An 18,787-nucleotide genomic window follows, 5' to 3' on the forward strand; every position below is an offset into this window, starting at 1 on the left:
GCAACCGCGTGGTTCTCTCCTCAGTTGACTTCCTTGAATAAGACGCCCTTCAATTTTTAGCTTAAGGATTTTAGAAAAAAGTATCGTTTTATAGTTGGAAAAATACAGTAAATAAAACTGAATGAAGATAAATCATATCAACTGAATTTTGCTTGCCATTAACATAGTCAGACCAGAGTTCCTTCAAAGATGGGTACCGTATATATGAGAGGAAAGAATAGGGAGGATCTGAAAAGAATAATATTCCAAAATTCACTTAAAGGCAATATTAGCTCCTACTTACATGATTCTTAGTCACAGCAAGGTACTGCAAATTTGTTAAATATTGGATTTCATCAGGAATAGAGGTTAGCTTGTTGTAACTCAGATCCAGATGATGTAGCTTTTTGCAAAGAAAAAGCTGTGGTGGGATTTTTTTAATGTTATTGTGATTTAAATAGAGCTGCTCCAAGTTTGCTAAGGTTCCAATCTGTACAGGGATGTAAGAAATTTTGTTGTGCCACAATTTCAGGCAAGAAAGATTTTCAAGGTGTTGAAAGCTAATAATTTCTTCTACTGTTCGGAGATTGTTTTCTTTCAAATCTATTTCACGCAAATAGTTTAGGCTGAAAATAGAATGAGGAATTCGCTCCAAATCACAGCTGATCAGTTCCAAGGTTCTCAGGTTTAACAGTTTCTTCAAGTTGGTCAACACTAAGAGTTTTCTTCCCTCATTGTCAATAGATAATTTCTGTAGTGAAGGCAATTGGTCTGTAACCACCTGAGGTATGCGGGAAAGGCTATTCTTTAAATGAATTGCTTTCAGATTTACAAGATCCTGAAAACCCTCATTATAGAAGCCATTCTGGAGTTCTGGCACATAACATCCAGTCAAATACAGTTCCTGTAAGTTTTTTAGATAGAATACCCAGCGTGGAATCTTTCCCATTTCAACAGATTTTAGACGTAGAATTTTTAGATTATCTTCAAGGAAGTGCAGTGCTGGATATTCTACAGTTAATGATGAATGATAAACGTTCAGTTCTTTAAGATTGGATAGCTGGTTTAGAGATGATGGAAGTTTAACCTCGGGAATAAGTTCTAGGGTTAGAACTTCTATCTCTGTGAGTTCAAAGATATCATCTGGAAGACCACTCAGCATAAAAAGATGAAGTTCCATTTTGTCTTGAGGATTTCGTACCAGCTTGCTCTTCAGTCTCTCTAAAGACCACTCATTATTGAGACTAATTTGCTTCAACTTATTTTCACTCACCTCAGAGAGAAATATTGAGAACCGCTTTGAATATAGAGGATCATACTGGTCTGCTAGATGGAGAATAAAGGCAAAGTCATTTTTTACATCAGGGATATCACTGTAATTACTCTGCTCCCTCAGCTTCTCAAAAGAATATTGTTTAAGTGAACTTCTCAGCATCCATAACAAACTGTAAGTGCATGTCAGGCCATATAAGATCACCAGGACAACATAAAATGAAGCAAGCACTTTAAAAATTTCAGCCAGTGAATAGACACATTGGTATCGCTTGTAGCCAGTAAAGATTCGAATATCAACTATACAATCAATTTCTAGGTTAATAAAGGTTAAATAATATGGAACATAAATCATTATTAAAATGAATACAACAACCTTGATCACAATCTGTTTTAGATACACTCTATAAATGACATCCTTCTGCTCAACATGTACCCTAAATCGTTTCACTTTCTCAAATATTGACTTTGCTTGTTCCCCTTCTCTTCTGTCAAGAACATTTGAAGAACTCTCTCTTCCAGCTGTTTCTAGTCCAGTCTGTGAGTAGGACACCGATTGCCTCTTGCTCTCCAGCCCTGTTAAGTTGCTTGGGGAAGGAAGAAATTTTTTAGATTTGGAGAATGGCAGAGTTCTCACAGATTGTTCAGCAACTGTTTCTGATAGGGCACGTGTGGTCCAGGGAGAATCAAAACATTTGTGAAGTATGGCTACAAAATGCTCTAGCCTTGAACTTGTGCTGGGATAGTAAAGCCAGAAATTACTACAAGCTGCAAAAATGAAAGTATGGAGAAGCACTAAGTATGGAAAAAATTTGGCAAACCAATGAAGTTCTCTCTCATAACACACTGCATCAATGTAAGAATACTGCTGCCTATGAAGGTAATTCTGGATTCTAAGAGGATGAATTTCTGGTGTTGCAGAGCTGAAGGATTCATTGATGTTGCTTTTAACCAGATGCCAAGGCACTGCACAACGATTGTCAAATTCAAGCTTGCAAGGAAGACAACATAACAATCTAGTTTGAGTGAGTTGAAGAGCCCCAGCAAGGACAGCAACAAGCAGCATTATCATGGTAAGATAGTAGCAGAAGACATCCCACCATGGTTTCAAGATGTGGAATGATGCCTGGGCATCTGCTAAACATCTGAGTTCAGTTAATGTAATCATGACTTGCTTATGACGCAGTAGCAACTGGAAAAGAAAAACAAAGAAAGCTTAACTGAATTATCTGGATAGAAAGTAAAATTCTATTACACTAAACAAAAATGCAGCATTAACATTTTAAACATATCAGCAGTCTTTAAATGTTATTGCAAGAAGCCATTATCTACACAAAGAAATGCAATTTATATTTAATTGCAATTTTGTCACAAATGAAACACTTCTATGAATGTGTGTCATTTTCTGTCCTAAAAGACAAATCTTATCTGTTATTGCATGTATTAACTCAATTGTGGTACAAGACTTAGTATTCTGAGATATTCATATTCTTTTCAACTACATTCCTTTTGCATGGACAAAGAAGGTAGATTTTCACTGTCGTATTTACAACTAAATGACTTATTCTTCAGTATTGGAAGGATAAACATATGCCTCAATTACTCAGAGTCAATATTATTAGCAACATATGAACAAAATACCTTCAGTGTTAGCTGTGGATGACTATAATGAAATATGGTTACTATTCACTGAAATGTTTATGTAGACTTTTTATATATGCATACATACCCTACATGTATTTGTTTCTTTTTTAGTTTTTAGCTTTTTACTGTACTTATGTACTTTTGGTTTTTTTCTCTATTAAACTAATAAAAACAATTACAGTGCAGTACTGTAAAAATAAATCTATTCTCAATTTAAGCTATTTAATCAAATTTTCTTTTGTTTGTTTGTTTGTTTGGGATACAAATTCCCAGAGTTTCCCCCCTTTTAATTTCAGTTTTATATGATACTTAATATTTACATGGTTAACTGTTAAATAAGATCATACAGTTTGTTAATATTGGTATAATATGAAGTGATTAATTCCTCATTTGTATTTTTTATTTCTACCATTATGGCATTACCATTATTATTTTGACTGTTAAATAATTCAAAGAAAATGCTATGAATACATTCCACACCAGCAACACTGACCAAACAGTATAAGTTTAATCAAGGAGCAAACAAGATAACATTGTGTTCACCGTGCACTATTTCTGTACTGAATTATTTGCTTTAAATTACACATTAAGTGAAATGATAGGTCTCTTACTTTGAGCAGCCCTTTCTGCTCTTGTTTAGAGGGAACATCTCCTAAATCAGCCTTTATCAACCTTTTGACCCTGGAGGAACCCTTGAAATATTTTTCAGGCCTTGGAGAACCCCTGCACATTCAGGCTCAAATATAGGCCAGAAGTTACAAATTATTATATTCGTTTCATGTGTAGGCCTGTATGTATGTATGTATGTATGTATGTATGTATGTATGTATGTATATACTATATATGCATTAACAGTGTTCTTAAACTAAAAATAAAGAATGAAACTTACTACTTTAATGTGAAACCTGTGCTTGTTTTTCACTCCACAAATACTCAGTTCTGGGCTGAACTTGAGTTTTGGAGATCAGTTGTAGGAAATTTTTGGCTTTTGTGGGTTGCGGGTTTTTTTTAGCTATTTTGGGCTACTTTTAAAGGTGTATACAGTTTTTGGGTGATATATCAAACTGTCATGAAATAACTGCAAAATGCATCGCAGGGATGCACATGACGCCAGCATGCTGAGTTGGATAGGCTGGCCTCTTCCCCTCTTGCTGCACCACCAGTACCTCGTTCCCCAAATCCACCTTCTCCTTTCTCACCCCCCCTTCCACCTCCTCTCCCAAGGACCCCTTTGCAAAGCTAGAGGGGGGATGATGCCTTGCAACCTCCAACACCCCTCCCATTAATATTTGGACTCCTCAATCTCTCCTGAACTCTTGGCACCCTGATGCCAAAGCCTCCACCCCCCCCACCACTTTTTCCTCCTCCCTGCCTCCCCCCGCCGCCTTTGTGGGTGGCTCATGCTGCCACTGCTGATCAGGCCAGCCCAGCCCCAGATCTCCTGCACCTGCCTTGAGATGCAGCCCCTGGGCTGCTGCGCCTGCAGAAAGGCAGGCACATGCCAGCAAGGAGAACCCTGCACTGCAGGTGGGGTGACCCTGGCAGTCTCTCTCTCTTGCATGCATAGCTGTGGCTGAGCAACACAGCACCAGCTGCTGCTCTGCCATTGCATTTCCAAACCTCCCTCCTTGGTAGCGCTTTGCATACCTCCCTGCTTGCACGTGTGTGTGTTATCCCTGCCCCTGCCCAGGCCAACCCAGTGTTGGAGGTTGGAGGATTTTTGTTTGGTCTCTGCTCATCACTGTGATCTCCCAGGGAACCCCTAGTGACTTCTTGTGGAACCCTAGGGTTCTGTGGAACCCCGGATGAGAAACCATGTCCTAAATAATTGAAGTTGTTATGATACAAATCTGCATACCAGCAGAGAAGCAGTTTCTTGAGACTGTTGTCCATTTCCTGGTGAACATTTCACTGCTAAGTACTGAGGATTTTCACTGAATTTGTTATCCATACATGGCACAAAAAATATCTTGTTGGTAAAGTTTCTGTGAATATAATTACTTCTGAACCTGCTAAATAATAAAAAATAAAAAGACTTCTGATATAAATGTGCAACTTATATGCTGGAAATAATAATTTGTACTTACTTTCCTAACTGAATGGGATAAAACATAGAACTACCATTTTCAATCAGGTGGTCTGCATCTTTTAAAACTCCTTAGGCATGCCATCTTCACAACTGTCTTCATCCTGAATCTCAACACACAACATAGAAAGATCAAAACCAAAGTTGCTTATATTGCAAGACACATAGCCACATACAGTATCAGAATTTTGGTGAGAGGGTGTTGCAAAGTAGAGAATCTTTGCTTCTGAATTTGTATTAGTAATTAGTTACATAATGCATTGTACTGAATAGATTTATCAGTTTCAAAGTTGAAAAATAATAAGTTCACTCAATCTATTCGTAAGTGCAGATGAGGGAGAAAACTACAAACAGGAAATACATATGGTTTTAAAAAGTTCAATTAAATCTAATATAGAACATCAGAAAGTTTCTTATCCAAAATTCTTGAAATAGCATATCTCCACTTCAAATCTCATTCTAGTTAGCATGCCATTACGTCAATAACACTTACTCGTGTAAGAATGTATTCAGATATAAGTATTAGAAGAGTGTTAATTTGCAAATTACTTATCACATGAAGGAATAACATACACAAATTCCATATGGCATAATTAACTACTTATTTTTGGTCTGATTATTATACTCCTCAGTCAGAAACACTGCTCCTGACATCAGAGTATATAAGTTGCAAATAGAGAAGCAGGAACAACTTCCACAAAGCAGGTATAAAGCTGGTGTAAACAACCCTACGTTAATTCAGAAGTGTATCACCATTTATAAATACTTCTAAAAGCTCTTTAAACCATCCTTCAGTTCTGTGCTGACTTGTACAGTAGATTTTATTTCAAGTTAGCTTGGCATCTCATAATCTTAGTCCTCTATGCAGATAAAGCCAGAAATTTTGCTTTATAGGGTTTCTTCCATAGTTTAAAAAATAGATCTCTCATTGTGGTTTAGGGGAAAAGAATACTGCAAACATTCCAAAGGAGGTAATACTTAGACAATTAGCTCCATATCAACTCCTCTAATCAATATGGTGTGCTGGCCCTGTTGCTAAAATCACATTTTAAAATAGACTGAAACATTAGAGAATGGATAATATGGATGGATACATGCTAAAATAGAAGTGCATATATATAATTATGGATCACTGTGGAAGATGAAATGAGTGATTCAGCTTTGTGTCATATAACATTTTTTTTAGATTACTTGTTTAATCCTTATGGCTGAAAGAAGCCATGGAAAATTCTGGGCACCACAAAAACACATAGTTGTTTTTAATTTTCTATTATGCTATCTGAAGGCTAGCAAAGGAAAAGTCCTAGCCAGCAAGGAGATTCTCTGTGAAGAGTGTAGATGTATAGAAACAGATGGTATTTCCTAGCTATAGTGCCATGTGATTTCTTTCTAGGTTATTTTTACAGAGTACATTATGGCTGGAGAAGGCTTATTATCCACAGATTCCCAGTGGTTTCACATTCCAAGAGAGAATTTTCAGTCCCAGTGAAAGGAAGTTCAGTGAAAATCATCATCTGAAATGGTGCATCTAAATTGAAAAAGACTGAGAGAATGTAATTACTAACATCTTGCTTATCAGAAGTATAGGGAGGAAAATTCTATATGCTCGTGCCACAAATTTATCTTGACAAAATGCTATTATTCATTTCTTCTTACAATATAGTTCTTCCTAGAAAATAATTTTATTTTCCTTTCTCCCTAAGCATTCAATTATTTTTTATGACAGCAATAAGGCTATAACTAAAAGTCAAATACATACAATGGTAGGTGCACTTATTAGTCTTGACTAAAAGCAGTTTAATGTGTGTTAAATGGGGAGACACAAACGCAATTCACTTATGATTTTAATTCCTTGGTTAGGATACCAAAACTGCTCTAATATACTAAACCATGTCAGGCTGTACTGAAATAAGTTACTTGCCTGGATATTCCAGTGAAGGCAATGAGACTGAACTTCAAAGGGTATTTAGACTGGAGTGTCCACATGTGACTGTGATCCCAATGAAATCCATATAGCAAAAAATGGTTTCACTTGACAAGGACTACATATGTCCTTAGAAGGAAAACTACTGAAAAAAGGATTGAAAGTATAGCTGAAACAAACTAGACTAGATTAGATTACAGCAAATGGTTTATTTGGGGGACACAAGTGAAGAGCAGTACGCTACTCAGAAATCTAGTCACTTCTCTTTTTTGAACAGTACTTTGCACCCTCTTTTATAGCAGACAGAGTTCAGAACAGAAACTGAACTAAAAAGTACAATCCAAAGCCTCATTTGCCACAAAACTGGGACACAGTCCAATTTACCGAGTCCAGATATTGCTTCAACATCAGCATTAAAAGAAACAACATCATAATAAAAGAAAAGGTGTTCTTGAACACTTCGGTTGAAGAAATGATAATCTGCCAATTTTGTTTAGTTCTAAAGATTATAAAAAAGAATAAACATATTTTATGCAATTTAACGTGTAATGCAATTAATAGATCAGAACTCCTTCCAAACAGCTTTTAGCTCATAAAAGCATAAAAGCTCTTCAAAGTTCTCTAATTCAATTGTGATTATGTTCTAAAATTGGACTTTGGAGTATCTAAAATGATCTCAACAATTATTTCATCATTTTGGTGATCCTTAGGTTGCAATCCTATTTGCATTTATTTGGAAATAGATCACAGTGAACTGAAGTAAGAGTATATAAGTATAAAAGAGTTACATTAAAATCAAGCCTCAGTTCTACTTTTTTGTATCAGTGTCAAAATGTTTCAGGATTAATCCACAAAACCTGCAAACCACAGAGTTACCATTTACAATGCAGGCCAGCTTTTTAAACAATATTTTAAAAATATATTATTCACTCAAATGTTTGGTACTGTAGCATTTAGGAATAATAATTTCTACACATGCTATAGAGCAATAATTATAAACAATAAAATAAGTTCAATTTTCTATCCGAATTATCTTTACCTAAAATAATATATCTTTTTTTCTTTACTATAAAAATCATGCTAGGTTCAATTATTTCCTACTTCTCATGTAAAAACTGTACAGTTTATAGTTCTTCATTGCATACGTTCATAGTTTTGCTCTACAAAACCGAGGCTACAATTCAGCATGTACTTACCTTGAACTAAGTGTGATATAGCTTAATGGAGTTGACTTCTGAATAGATTTGTCTGATAGGGGTAGGGTTTGGGGCAGGATGAAGACTGAGACCCTGCTGAATGGTTTGCCTTTTGGGGGGGTTGGTGGTGTTATATGTTGTCTTTGGGGTTGCTCATGATTTCTTTTTTATCCTTTGTAATATTTTTTAAACTTTCTAACTGTAAGCCTCCCGGAGGTGTTTTTTTTTAAACTTTCTAATTGTAAGCCTCCCAGAGGTGTTGGGAATATGAAGTCTATACATTCTATGAATAAAGACTTAAGAAATAGACTGTGCAGTGGATATACCAAGGCTCTGAATACCCTCCTAGAAATGCCTGCCTAGCTCCTTCATGGATGACTTTCCACCAACAAGAAAGTTGCCGTTTGATCAAATTTATTCTATTCTATTCTATTCTATTCTATTCTATTCTATTCTATTCTATTCTAGTCTAGTCTAGTCTAGTCTAGTCTAGTCTAGTCTAGTCTACTGTACTCTACTCTACCCCACCCTACCCTACCCTACCCTACCCTCATTTATGCTTCATCCTTCAACCTAACAGGCTCCTGGAACAACTTGTAAAAAAATAAACACAGACAATCCTGTTCTCGGGTTAATAATCTAAAAAGGCATGGCACTGAAGAAAAAGGACATTCAGATACTTAATATTTCATTATTTCTGTAACAGCTAGTTATGATGGAAAAGGAGTCACTTGGTGAGGCCCAGAGGATACCATAACCTCCTGAATGCATGGCCCTATTGCTTTTTCTCCTAAGACAGTAGCACTCAATGGCCTCTGTGAAGAGAGAAGCCAAGCCTTGTGGGTCACAACCACAGCAAGGAGAGATGGAACTCCAGTTTGTCTGCTGTTTTCTCACCGGGCTGTTAGCTAGACTTAAGAGTTGAATGCAATTTCTCTTATGTTGCTGAATATTAATCTGACTGATATTGTATTATTCTATTACTAAATTGGTTTTATTTGGTCTTTTATTATGTACTGTTTGGTATCTGATTTAAATTATTATTCATTTCATTTTTTTATTTTTGGAAGACACCCTGAATACTAAATGTGGAAAGACAGGATACATGTTTAAGAAATAAAATGTATTTCAAAGATACAAATGAAAATCTAGTTAAGCCTTTATGCTGCCAATTTGAGTAGTATCTATGTGGTTAAATATAACAGAAACATATTAATTTCTCAGATGCTCCTTCCTGTGTCTATAAAAACAAACCATAGAAATGTATGCATTTCATGACTTGAAATGTTGGATTGTCATTAGGCTACTGTTTTATAATGTACTAAGGAGCTAAGCCACAAGAAAAACAGCTGAATATATAATCAGTGAGCAAGGTTATATTAAATCAGAAATATGACCAACAAGATTAGATTTGCTTCTTTGTTTACAGAGTGCTGGAAGTCTTAAATTTCCAGAACAGTACTAAGATAATTTAATAGAAAACAGGCTTTCATATGTATTCAAAAACATCTTCTGTATTAGTTTCTATTCCCAAAGATTTATCTTTTAACAATATTCACACTAATTCTAATCTCTCTAGAAGGTATCAGTTAATGGATAGGCTACCATTCAGAAACTGTGGGTATATGAAGGGGAAGAACATCTCTATCTTTATTTTTATATACCTATACCTATCTACCTATCTACACAAGTACATACACATGGACCCCACATTGCTTCGTAATTGTATTTATATAACAGGGCACTGTGAGCCTATGATAAATTTTGTAAGAACAATTTCAAAATAAAAACTGGGACAGCCAATCACAGTAACAAATAATTTTGCTGTTTTGTCTGTGGTAGACAATGAAAGAATACATAATGGATTCTGACATGCTCTTGTCTCGGGTTCAAGAATCTGGAAAACCTGGTCTCTGTAGTTCAGCCAGCAGAAAGATGGTTAACATTATCACTTATTAGTCACTGAAAAGAGGCTTTGCAGATGGCTATCCTAACAGTGGCTAATTCAAGAGGAAATCTTGAATAAAGTGTATTTGTAATCTTAACTTCCAGAAAACAAAGCACTCTAACAGAGATGACATTTAAGTTCTTCAAGAACTGCTCGCTGCACACATGATTAGAAGAGAATGTGATGACAAGTCTGCGTATGCAATTGCAGAATGTATCAACTGCTGACTTCTACTGTTTGAAGATCATCAAAATATGGTATTTTTATATACCAGAATATGTAAGTACACATTACTGGCATAAACTAGAATTTTACAACCTAGTTCTGTGGAAGAGCTCTCCCTACTTCTTTTTTATTCAAGATGATGAAATGTGGGACAGAGTGCAATTGGCTATGGAAAAATAAGTAGCTTTTCCCTGCTGGACGTGGCTTTCATATATTTAACCTTTTCCTTACTGGCCATGGTTTTAATATTTAATATTCTGATATAGCTGGTTATATTTCTGAATGAGGTATTTTTCCAACCATATGACGGTTGTAACGGGATGGTTTAAGTAAGAGTGGAGTCCAAATGTTCTTAGATGAGGAATGGTAGGAGGGAGTGGTTAAGGCACATTGACTGGTAGAATGTCAAAGAGAATGTATGGTGCTAAAGGTAGAATAGGACAGGAAAAGTGAAGGTGGTTTTGATATTCGAATGCCACCACTTTTTTAGGTCCTTTCCCATTCCAACACCAATCTATAAATAAGATCCAGAACTCTGTAACTAGTGAGACTATTTCACATTTGTTACAGCTCTGATAATGAAAGCAATGGAAGGACACGGGGTAATCACACTACTGAAGTTTGATAACTGCATTTTCATACAGACAATGAATGTTTACCTTCCAAAAATACTTGTTTGCAAAAGAGTTTTAAAAAGCCATTCCAAGGGCCCCCAAATCCTTCTATGGGAAAAACATTTTCAGTTTAGGATCCTGAAATTAGGAGCATAAGCTTTCCTTTAGAACATGGCCAGATGATAGAAAGCTAAACCGCATGTCTTAGATGCCTTGTACAGCTTCCCTGTCTTAGTACTAATATGTGCTGAAATTCCACTTTCAGAATTCCCAAATGTTAGGATTCAGAACTCGGAAAACTGTATATACTCTGAAACATCTAGGGATCACCATTTGGGGAAAGCTGTTCTAATGCAATAAGATGCAGAGATTGTCAAGCAATTATAATAGCTTTAAACTGTATTCTGTTAGTGAAACAGCTGTAATAGATACAACTGTGGAAGGTATCTCAGCCTCTTGAAATCTTAATGCAAATATCATGAGTAATTACACAGCTAGGAATATCTGCGATCCTAAATAGCACGATCAAAATCTTAACTTCCAAGTCTTTCTTAACTTCACACAAAATATTCTTAATAGTTTCTCTATCTTAGAAAACAGCCAGCACTTCATTTGGCCTTATTTAAAATCCTTTGGCAAGCATTAGCCTACCCATGACTGGATTTCCATAAACAGCACATTTCATAAGGTCAGAACATCTTGGCAATATTTTTAAATCCATTACACCAATCAACAATGTTGCTTAAATACAGCTTGCTTTGGTAACACCCATACGGTGAGTTAAGACTGACATAAAGCATTCTGTGCTAGGAACTTTAAAAATAACTTGATATTGAATTGTTTCGGCCCCATAGAACATATTTTTGGTCTAATATTTGACTTGCTATTTTTTTAGGAGATTTGCTGTAAGCATCAGGTTGTTTGTTACAAATGTTAAAAATAAATGAATAAATAAAATCTTCTTATAATATATTTAATATTTTATATGCCATTTATTTTTGTGGGGAATTCAGTACAATAAGGAATAATCAGTTAACCTAAGTGCTCTTTAACACTTGTATCAACACATTTTTAGTAATCAAAACTATAGTCTTGGCTGAAATTCTTTTATAAAGTACTGAAATGCTAATTAGTATTCTGTATAACAAATCTATTGCTATATTAATTAGTGACATACAGTATTCAAAAATTTTATTAAATCAAGAAACACATATTCACATAGACAGGCATGACCTACCCAAATCCTTTTATTGCATCTATGCATAGTATGCAGGCCTTCTTAAAAATTAAAAGGACCCGGATATCTCTTCAATTATCTTCAACAGAAAAATACTTGATACAAACCTATTGATTCTGTAATGGACTGTGAGAATAACCTTGGGAGACAGGAGGAAGAACCACAGCCTAGACAATGGTCTGATAAATGAAATCTGAATCCAAAGGGGGGATGGGGGTGGAGAAAATGTCTTAGAAGGGACCCTCCCTAGTTCTCTTGAAAGTTAAGGCGGGGGATGGGGGAAGTGCTTTCAGACTTGCAAGATTCTGTTACTGTAGCCTTACAATAAAGGCAGTATTAGTACTCATGGTTTTGGTGTTCTGTATGGACTACCTTGAAGGGCTGACACAGTCCCACCGTCTCCCTATGCTCTTTCAGTAATCTTTTTATAGTGTTGTTCTGTAGAGGTTACAGTATTTTTTTTTAGATTTTTTTATCCTGCTTTTATTATTTTTATAAATAACTCAAGGAGGCGAACATACTTAATATTCCTTTCTCCTCCTATTTTCCCAACAACCCTGTGAGGTGAGTTGGGCTGAGAGAGAGTGACTGGCCCAAAGTAATCCAGCTGGCTTTCATGCCAGTCTCCTGGTTTCTAGCCTGATGCCTTAACCACTAGGCCAAACTGAGTCTCCTGATTATTTTCTTTGTGTTAATGCATCATTTTTCCTCAAATTCCTTTTTTGCTTGATTAGCCAGAGTATTTCCTCTCCTGCTTTTATTAAATTAAGCTTTCCAGATTAAAAAAAAAAAATCCTTGTCTCCCAAGTCTTTTTGACACTTATTTAACCATGCTGGTGTTCTCTTATAAATAGTCTTTCTAAAATGTGGTTTGATTTTAACTTAGTTTCTTTTATAATAATTTAAATTTCCAATGTTTTCCTGAGGATTTTGATCTTGGCTATTTCCTTAAATAAAATCCTTATTTTCCATTTTGAACATTAATACAAATGTTTGAAAACAGTATTATTATATTCTGTATTCCTAAAGTTCCTCCTCAAGTCCTCATGATGTTCCTGGGAAGGATGAGCAAAGAATGCCAGGAATATACTCCCAGCAGGATATCCCAAGGTATGATGCCAGCTACCCATCTAAAGGCACCTATATTGGGCAGCAGTGACATAGGAAGATGCTGGCGGCAAATGATCACTTTAGTGACAATGGCAAAAGCATCATTTGATACTGTGCAGGAGAAGACAATGGTAACCCTTCCTCTATTCCACCAAGAAAACCATGCGGATAGACAATATAAAGTGATTGATGATGGGCCGTTTGGGTTGGATGGCACTCAACACGCTACTGGGGAAGAGCTGTGGATTTTTTGGAGCACTAATGAGTGTTTATGATGTGGCTAGATTAAAACCTTTGGGATGTCTAATTGCTGATACTGTCACATAGGAAAAAAAATATGAAGCTGCAAAGACAGAATTACAGTGGGGACATGGAATGTACTGTAAGAAGCATGAACATGGGAAGGATCAATGCAGTGAAAGATGAAATGAATTAAATACATATTGACGTTTCAGGTATCAGTGACTTTAAATGGTCTAGAATAGGACAGTCAGAAGGTAGTACTCTTTGCTACTCAGAATACGGAAAACAAAGAAGGAACAGCATTGCTTTCATAGTCAGGAAGAATACTGCAAAGACAGTACTTGGGTACTATGCAATCAAAGATAGAATAATATTAATTAGATTTGCAGACAATCCTTTAATATTACCATTATCCAAGTTTATGCTCCAACCACTAATGCAGAAGAAAAAGAGGTTCATGGGTTTTATGGTCAAGTTCAATCAGAAATCAATACAACAGGCAAGCAAGATGTGCTGCTTGTGGTTGGAGACTGGAATGCCAAAGTTGGGAACAGTAAAGAGGAAAATGTGCTTGGACTATATGGCCTAGGAAACAGAAATGAAGCAGGAGAATGACTTATCAGTTTCTATCAATTCAATGAGTTTTTCATTACTACCAGTCTTCAAGCAACACAAACAACATCTATATACATGGACATAACCAAATAGATGGAAGGAGTATATTTAACCAGATGGAATACAGAAATTAAATAAACTATATTATTTCTACAAGGAGATGGAAGACCTCAGTTATAACAGCAAAGACATGCTTAGAAGCTGACTTTGAAACAGTTTCTATGATACGATCTTGTGCACATACCCACCATTTTCAAGGAGAACATCAGAAATCAGTTTGAAGTCCTGAACCTCACTGATCTGGAACCAGAGGAACTGTGAAATGAAATCAGAGAGGTTGTTAAAGATGAATGTGAAAAGAGACTGCCAAAGACCAAGAAACAGAAGAAAGCAAACAGAACAGATGGTGAAAATTGCGAAGAAGAGAAGAGACACCAAAGGGGGAAAAAAGATCTCAGGAAGGAACTTAACAAAATTTCAGAAAGCTGTTAGAAGATATAAGAAGCAGTATTACAATGACATCTATAAAGACACTGAAGATGGAAATAGACATAGAGAAGCAAGGAAGTCTTCCAAAAGATTTCTGAACCTTGAAGGATGTTCCAACCTTGAAATGATATGCTAAAAGACAGTAATTGATTCCAGTTACTGATTCCAAATAGATGGAAGGAGTATATTTAAATTCTGTACAATAGAGATGTCAGCATCCAAGAGAAGATATTCCCTACTTAAAAGAATCTCTACAACTAGAAGCTGAAATTAGATCAGCAACCTGGTCATTATACTAGAAAGCTGCACAAATTAATTGAATAACTGCAGAAATATTGTAAACAATAGAAGAATCAATAAAGGTTCTAACCAAACTATGCCAGCAAATCTGGAGAATGACATAGTGGCCAAAAGATTGGAAGAGGTCAATGTACGTACCAATAACGAAGACAGGAGACTTAAACAGAATGTGCAATCTATCATACAATATTCTTAATTTCATATGCTGACAAAATAATGCTCAAGATCATCTAATATATATTAGAGTCCTACATGGAAATGGAGATGCAGATGTTCAAGCTGGTTTCAGAGAAGGCCGAGGAACATGAGACATTATTGCTGATGTATGCTAGATAATTGAGGAAGCCAATGAATATTTTTAAAAAGTCAGTATGTATTTCACTGATTATAGAAAGTACATCAGTTGTGTCAAGCTATAGAATGTCCTTAGGAAAATTGGAATACCGGAACATCTGATCATCCTCATGTAAAATCCACATACAAGACAGGAAGCCACAGTCCAAATGGGACATTGTGAAATAGACTGGCTCCAGATTGGTAAAGGAGTGAGCCATGGCTGTACAGTCTCCCTTTATCTATTCTGAATATGTTAAGGGAAGCTGGATTGGAAGAAGATAAATTTGGCTTTCAAATTGGAGGAAGAAATGTCAAGAATCTGTATTATGTTGATATTACTCTGATAGTTGAAAATATGAATTATCTGGAAGCTCTAGTAATGAAAGGCACTTCATTACTAGAACACAGTGAAAAAATGGGGCTAAGATTAAACATAAAGAATACCAAAGTAATGATAATGGGTACCGCAAGCAGCTTTAGAATTGATAGTGAAGATACTGAAGTGGTGGATTGCTTTTGCCTTTTAAGATGGACTATCAACAGTAAGGAAACCAGAAGTCAAGAAACATGCCACAGGTTAGTACTTGACAGAGTAACAGTGAGGACCTTAGAAAACATATTCAGATGCTGTGGTATGTCTGTACTACAAAGATGAGAATTGTGCAGGCAATGATTTTCTTTGTGACATTCTATGAAAGCGAAAACTGGACTTTGAAGAAGCAGAGGATAGAAAGAGTACTGACCCTTTTGAAATCTGGCTTTGGGGAAGACTCCTCAGAATACCACTGATGGCTAAGGAAACAGACAAATGGATCACAGAACATATCAATCCAGAATTGTCACTTAAGTACAAATGGCCAGGCTCAAATGATCATAGTTTGGACACACTATGTGAAACTCTCTGGAGAAGTCTATAATGTGGGCAAAGATGAAGGAAAGAGAGTTACAGAACAACAAGTAGCAAAGTGGATGGACTCAATACAGTGACAATTGGTAGAAGGCCTGAAGGGCCAGGCTGGGGACAGATCATCCCGGAGAGGGTTTATGTGATCACTACAAGCTGACACCAATATGATGGCACAGAGTCAATCAACAATCAATTCCTAAAGCTGTTCCGTAAACATACCTTACAAGAATCAGGGCACTGTTATTATTAAATCAAGATATGCTTTCTATCTTGTCAGCTCCAGAAATGTCTAAGGCATGATAATTTAAATCTAGAAATACCCTTAATATCAGAACAGATGACACAGGCTTTACTTTTTAACTGTGAACTCTGTTTATATTTAGGCATAAAATATAATTTAAATTAATATATTAAACAACAGTTAAAATAGCCAGGTAAACAAATTTACATGTTCTTACCTGTCAATGGCCAGTCAGTTATGATTCCTTCTGGAGCTTGACAGTTCCTACAGAGACATTATTGAAAGAGTTACTGCATATTTACAATACAGAATTATAGAACAAGATACGCTTATAACAGTCTCATAGTCTAAAGTCTCTAATTATGGTTAATAAGATTTAAATACCAATCCCAGCACGTCTGAAAAAATATTTAATCCAAGGCACCACCTAGTGGCATGGTTTAATCACAGCATTTGTTTCTGCTAAACCGAAAACTCGATCTCAAGTCTTAAAAAGTTTAAATAAACATAGATTTCACAATATTTTACATTAAGTACCATTGCATTTCTATCACACATACAGTCCACAAAATACAGCCAGCTGTAACCAAAGTACAGGCAAAAGGAAATGCTGTACTGGTGACTTGTCAAGCACATATTGACAAATTAGAAAAGGTCAGCACTCAGTGGATACATGAAGCTATTGCTACAAGCTGCCAATCATATTAACCAGTTCTTATTGACAGTGACTGAGTCATTTCTTGTACTCTGTTACTGAGCAAAATTGATAAACTTGTCAGCAGATCTATTGTAGCTCTTTTAGAGAATTTACTTTATATGGAATTTCCTGTACTAGTCAATATTTATTACTGAACATTTATTGTTCAATACAATTTTGTATTGGATTCATTTCTGTTTTACTAAGCTTATTACTGCTATTTTTTTAATTGTCAAGCGTATGATTTAAAATAAAAGATATTTCTAAACTTACACCCACAATTTTGTATTAGTCTCCAGTGACGCGGGTTGTCACTTTCTATAATCAGTGAAGTACATACTGACTTTTTAAAAATATTCATTGGCTTCCTCAATTATCTAGTATACATCAGCAATAATGTCTCATGTTCCTCGGCCTTCTCTGAAACCAGCTTGAACATCTGCATCTCCATTTCCATGTAGGACTCTAATACATATTAGATGATCTTGACAGAGGTTCAGTTCTTTAAAATGGCCACAATACTCTTAGTTGTTTCTCATTTTTAAAAAGTTTAAACTGCAACAAAATAGAGCTTAGATAGTATTTATTCAGAATATTATTCCAGCATATAAGATATTATTATTGTAGCAGCCTAATACTTTTATAGGATACATAGTGTAGGCTAGCATAAAGTTTGATGTCAGAATGTGCCTGGGAATAGAAACAGTTTTAATCTGTTTATTTTACAGTTGTAGAGAGGTCTAGTTATGAGAGGTCTGAAAGAGAAGTCAAACTACCCTATTCTAATGAAAATGTCCATGATAGGGGGTGGATTCAGTTAGGCTAGAGCTACAGATCCACACAGAAAGGGGAAAAAAAGATCCTCATTTTTCCAAAAGTGGAAAAAAAAATACTGTAATATTTCCTGTTTCCTTTATATACTGCTACCCTACATTTACATCTCAAAATAATTTTTAAAATCTATGAACTGGGAAAACATTCATGCAGGATTATTAAGAACATCAGATCATTACAATTCCCATATGCAGAAAACAATCTATATAGCACAATTCTAAAATATAAGCACAAAACTTTATTTCTTCTTCTGGGAGTCACAGGCGTCTGCAAGAAGTGGAGGAAGGCGGAGTATGTGTGTGTGTGTGTAAATGATGAAACATGCTTCACAAGCCAAACCATGTGACTTAAGTACTGCAACCAAAAGAACACAAGGTTGGAACACGAAAGGCCAGGAGTTGCCTTGCAACACATGTTTTGTCATGTTTTCTTGTAATTAAGGTTTGTATCAGATGCCTCTACTGGGAGTACTGACATTTAATTTCATAGGAGAAGAATGGAATCACTCCTCCTCTGCTTATGGACTTGCTTCTTCTTCTTAACACTTGCTTGAGAGGCTGGGTGAAGTTGTTCCTGTCTTCTACAAAACCTCAAAGCATTGAAAATGGAATAGATACTGCTACGTCAGCCATTACAGACAGAGATATAAAAGTCTGAATATATTTACATTTCCCAAAATTTTCTGGAAAATTATATATCCATAGCCAAGACTCGAAGAAGTCATGTTTCTTTTTTATTAGAGCCTTAAGGTTCACCAAACCAAAATGCAGAAATGTGGTGGTATAGCAACAGAGCAAATGATGGGTCAGAGGACAAAGCCAACTATTTACTAAAGACTACTACCTAAACTTCAAGGCCATGTGAATATATAAGTCTTCAGTCTATGTCTG

The 18,787-nt window shown here is 35.8% G+C and overlaps 1 protein-coding gene across 20 annotated transcripts in view; it reads right to left on the bottom strand.

Moving 5' to 3' along the window:
- The window catches only part of LRRC8B (leucine rich repeat containing 8 VRAC subunit B), a 47,943-nt gene that overhangs the window by 13,238 nt on the left and 15,918 nt on the right, over window positions 1-18,787 (bottom strand). For 8 of the 20 annotated variants that reach the window (XR_015798360.1, XR_015798359.1, XR_015798357.1 and 5 more), the window contains exons 2-5: window positions 16,584-16,630; window positions 14,342-14,408; window positions 4,983-7,050; window positions 284-2,443 (exon numbers count right to left, since the gene is read on the bottom strand). Coding sequence is in view for 14 of the 20 variants with exons in the window: in XM_088153419.1 (XP_088009545.1) it covers window positions 284-2,419 (2,136 nt within the window). In the remaining 6 variants the exon portion in view is untranslated. The remainder of the gene's footprint in view (window positions 1-283; window positions 2,444-4,982; window positions 7,051-14,341; window positions 14,409-16,583; window positions 16,631-18,787) is intronic. The other 12 variants (XM_088153423.1, XM_088153417.1, XM_088153421.1 and 9 more) reach the window with 7 other exon arrangements.

This window comes from Python bivittatus, unplaced genomic scaffold (genome assembly GCF_059951505.1).
Source record: "Python bivittatus isolate LINGU-HERP-01145 unplaced genomic scaffold, Pbiv_v1 ctg000700_np1212, whole genome shotgun sequence".
NCBI classification, from domain to species: Eukaryota; Metazoa; Chordata; class Lepidosauria; order Squamata; family Pythonidae; genus Python; species Python bivittatus.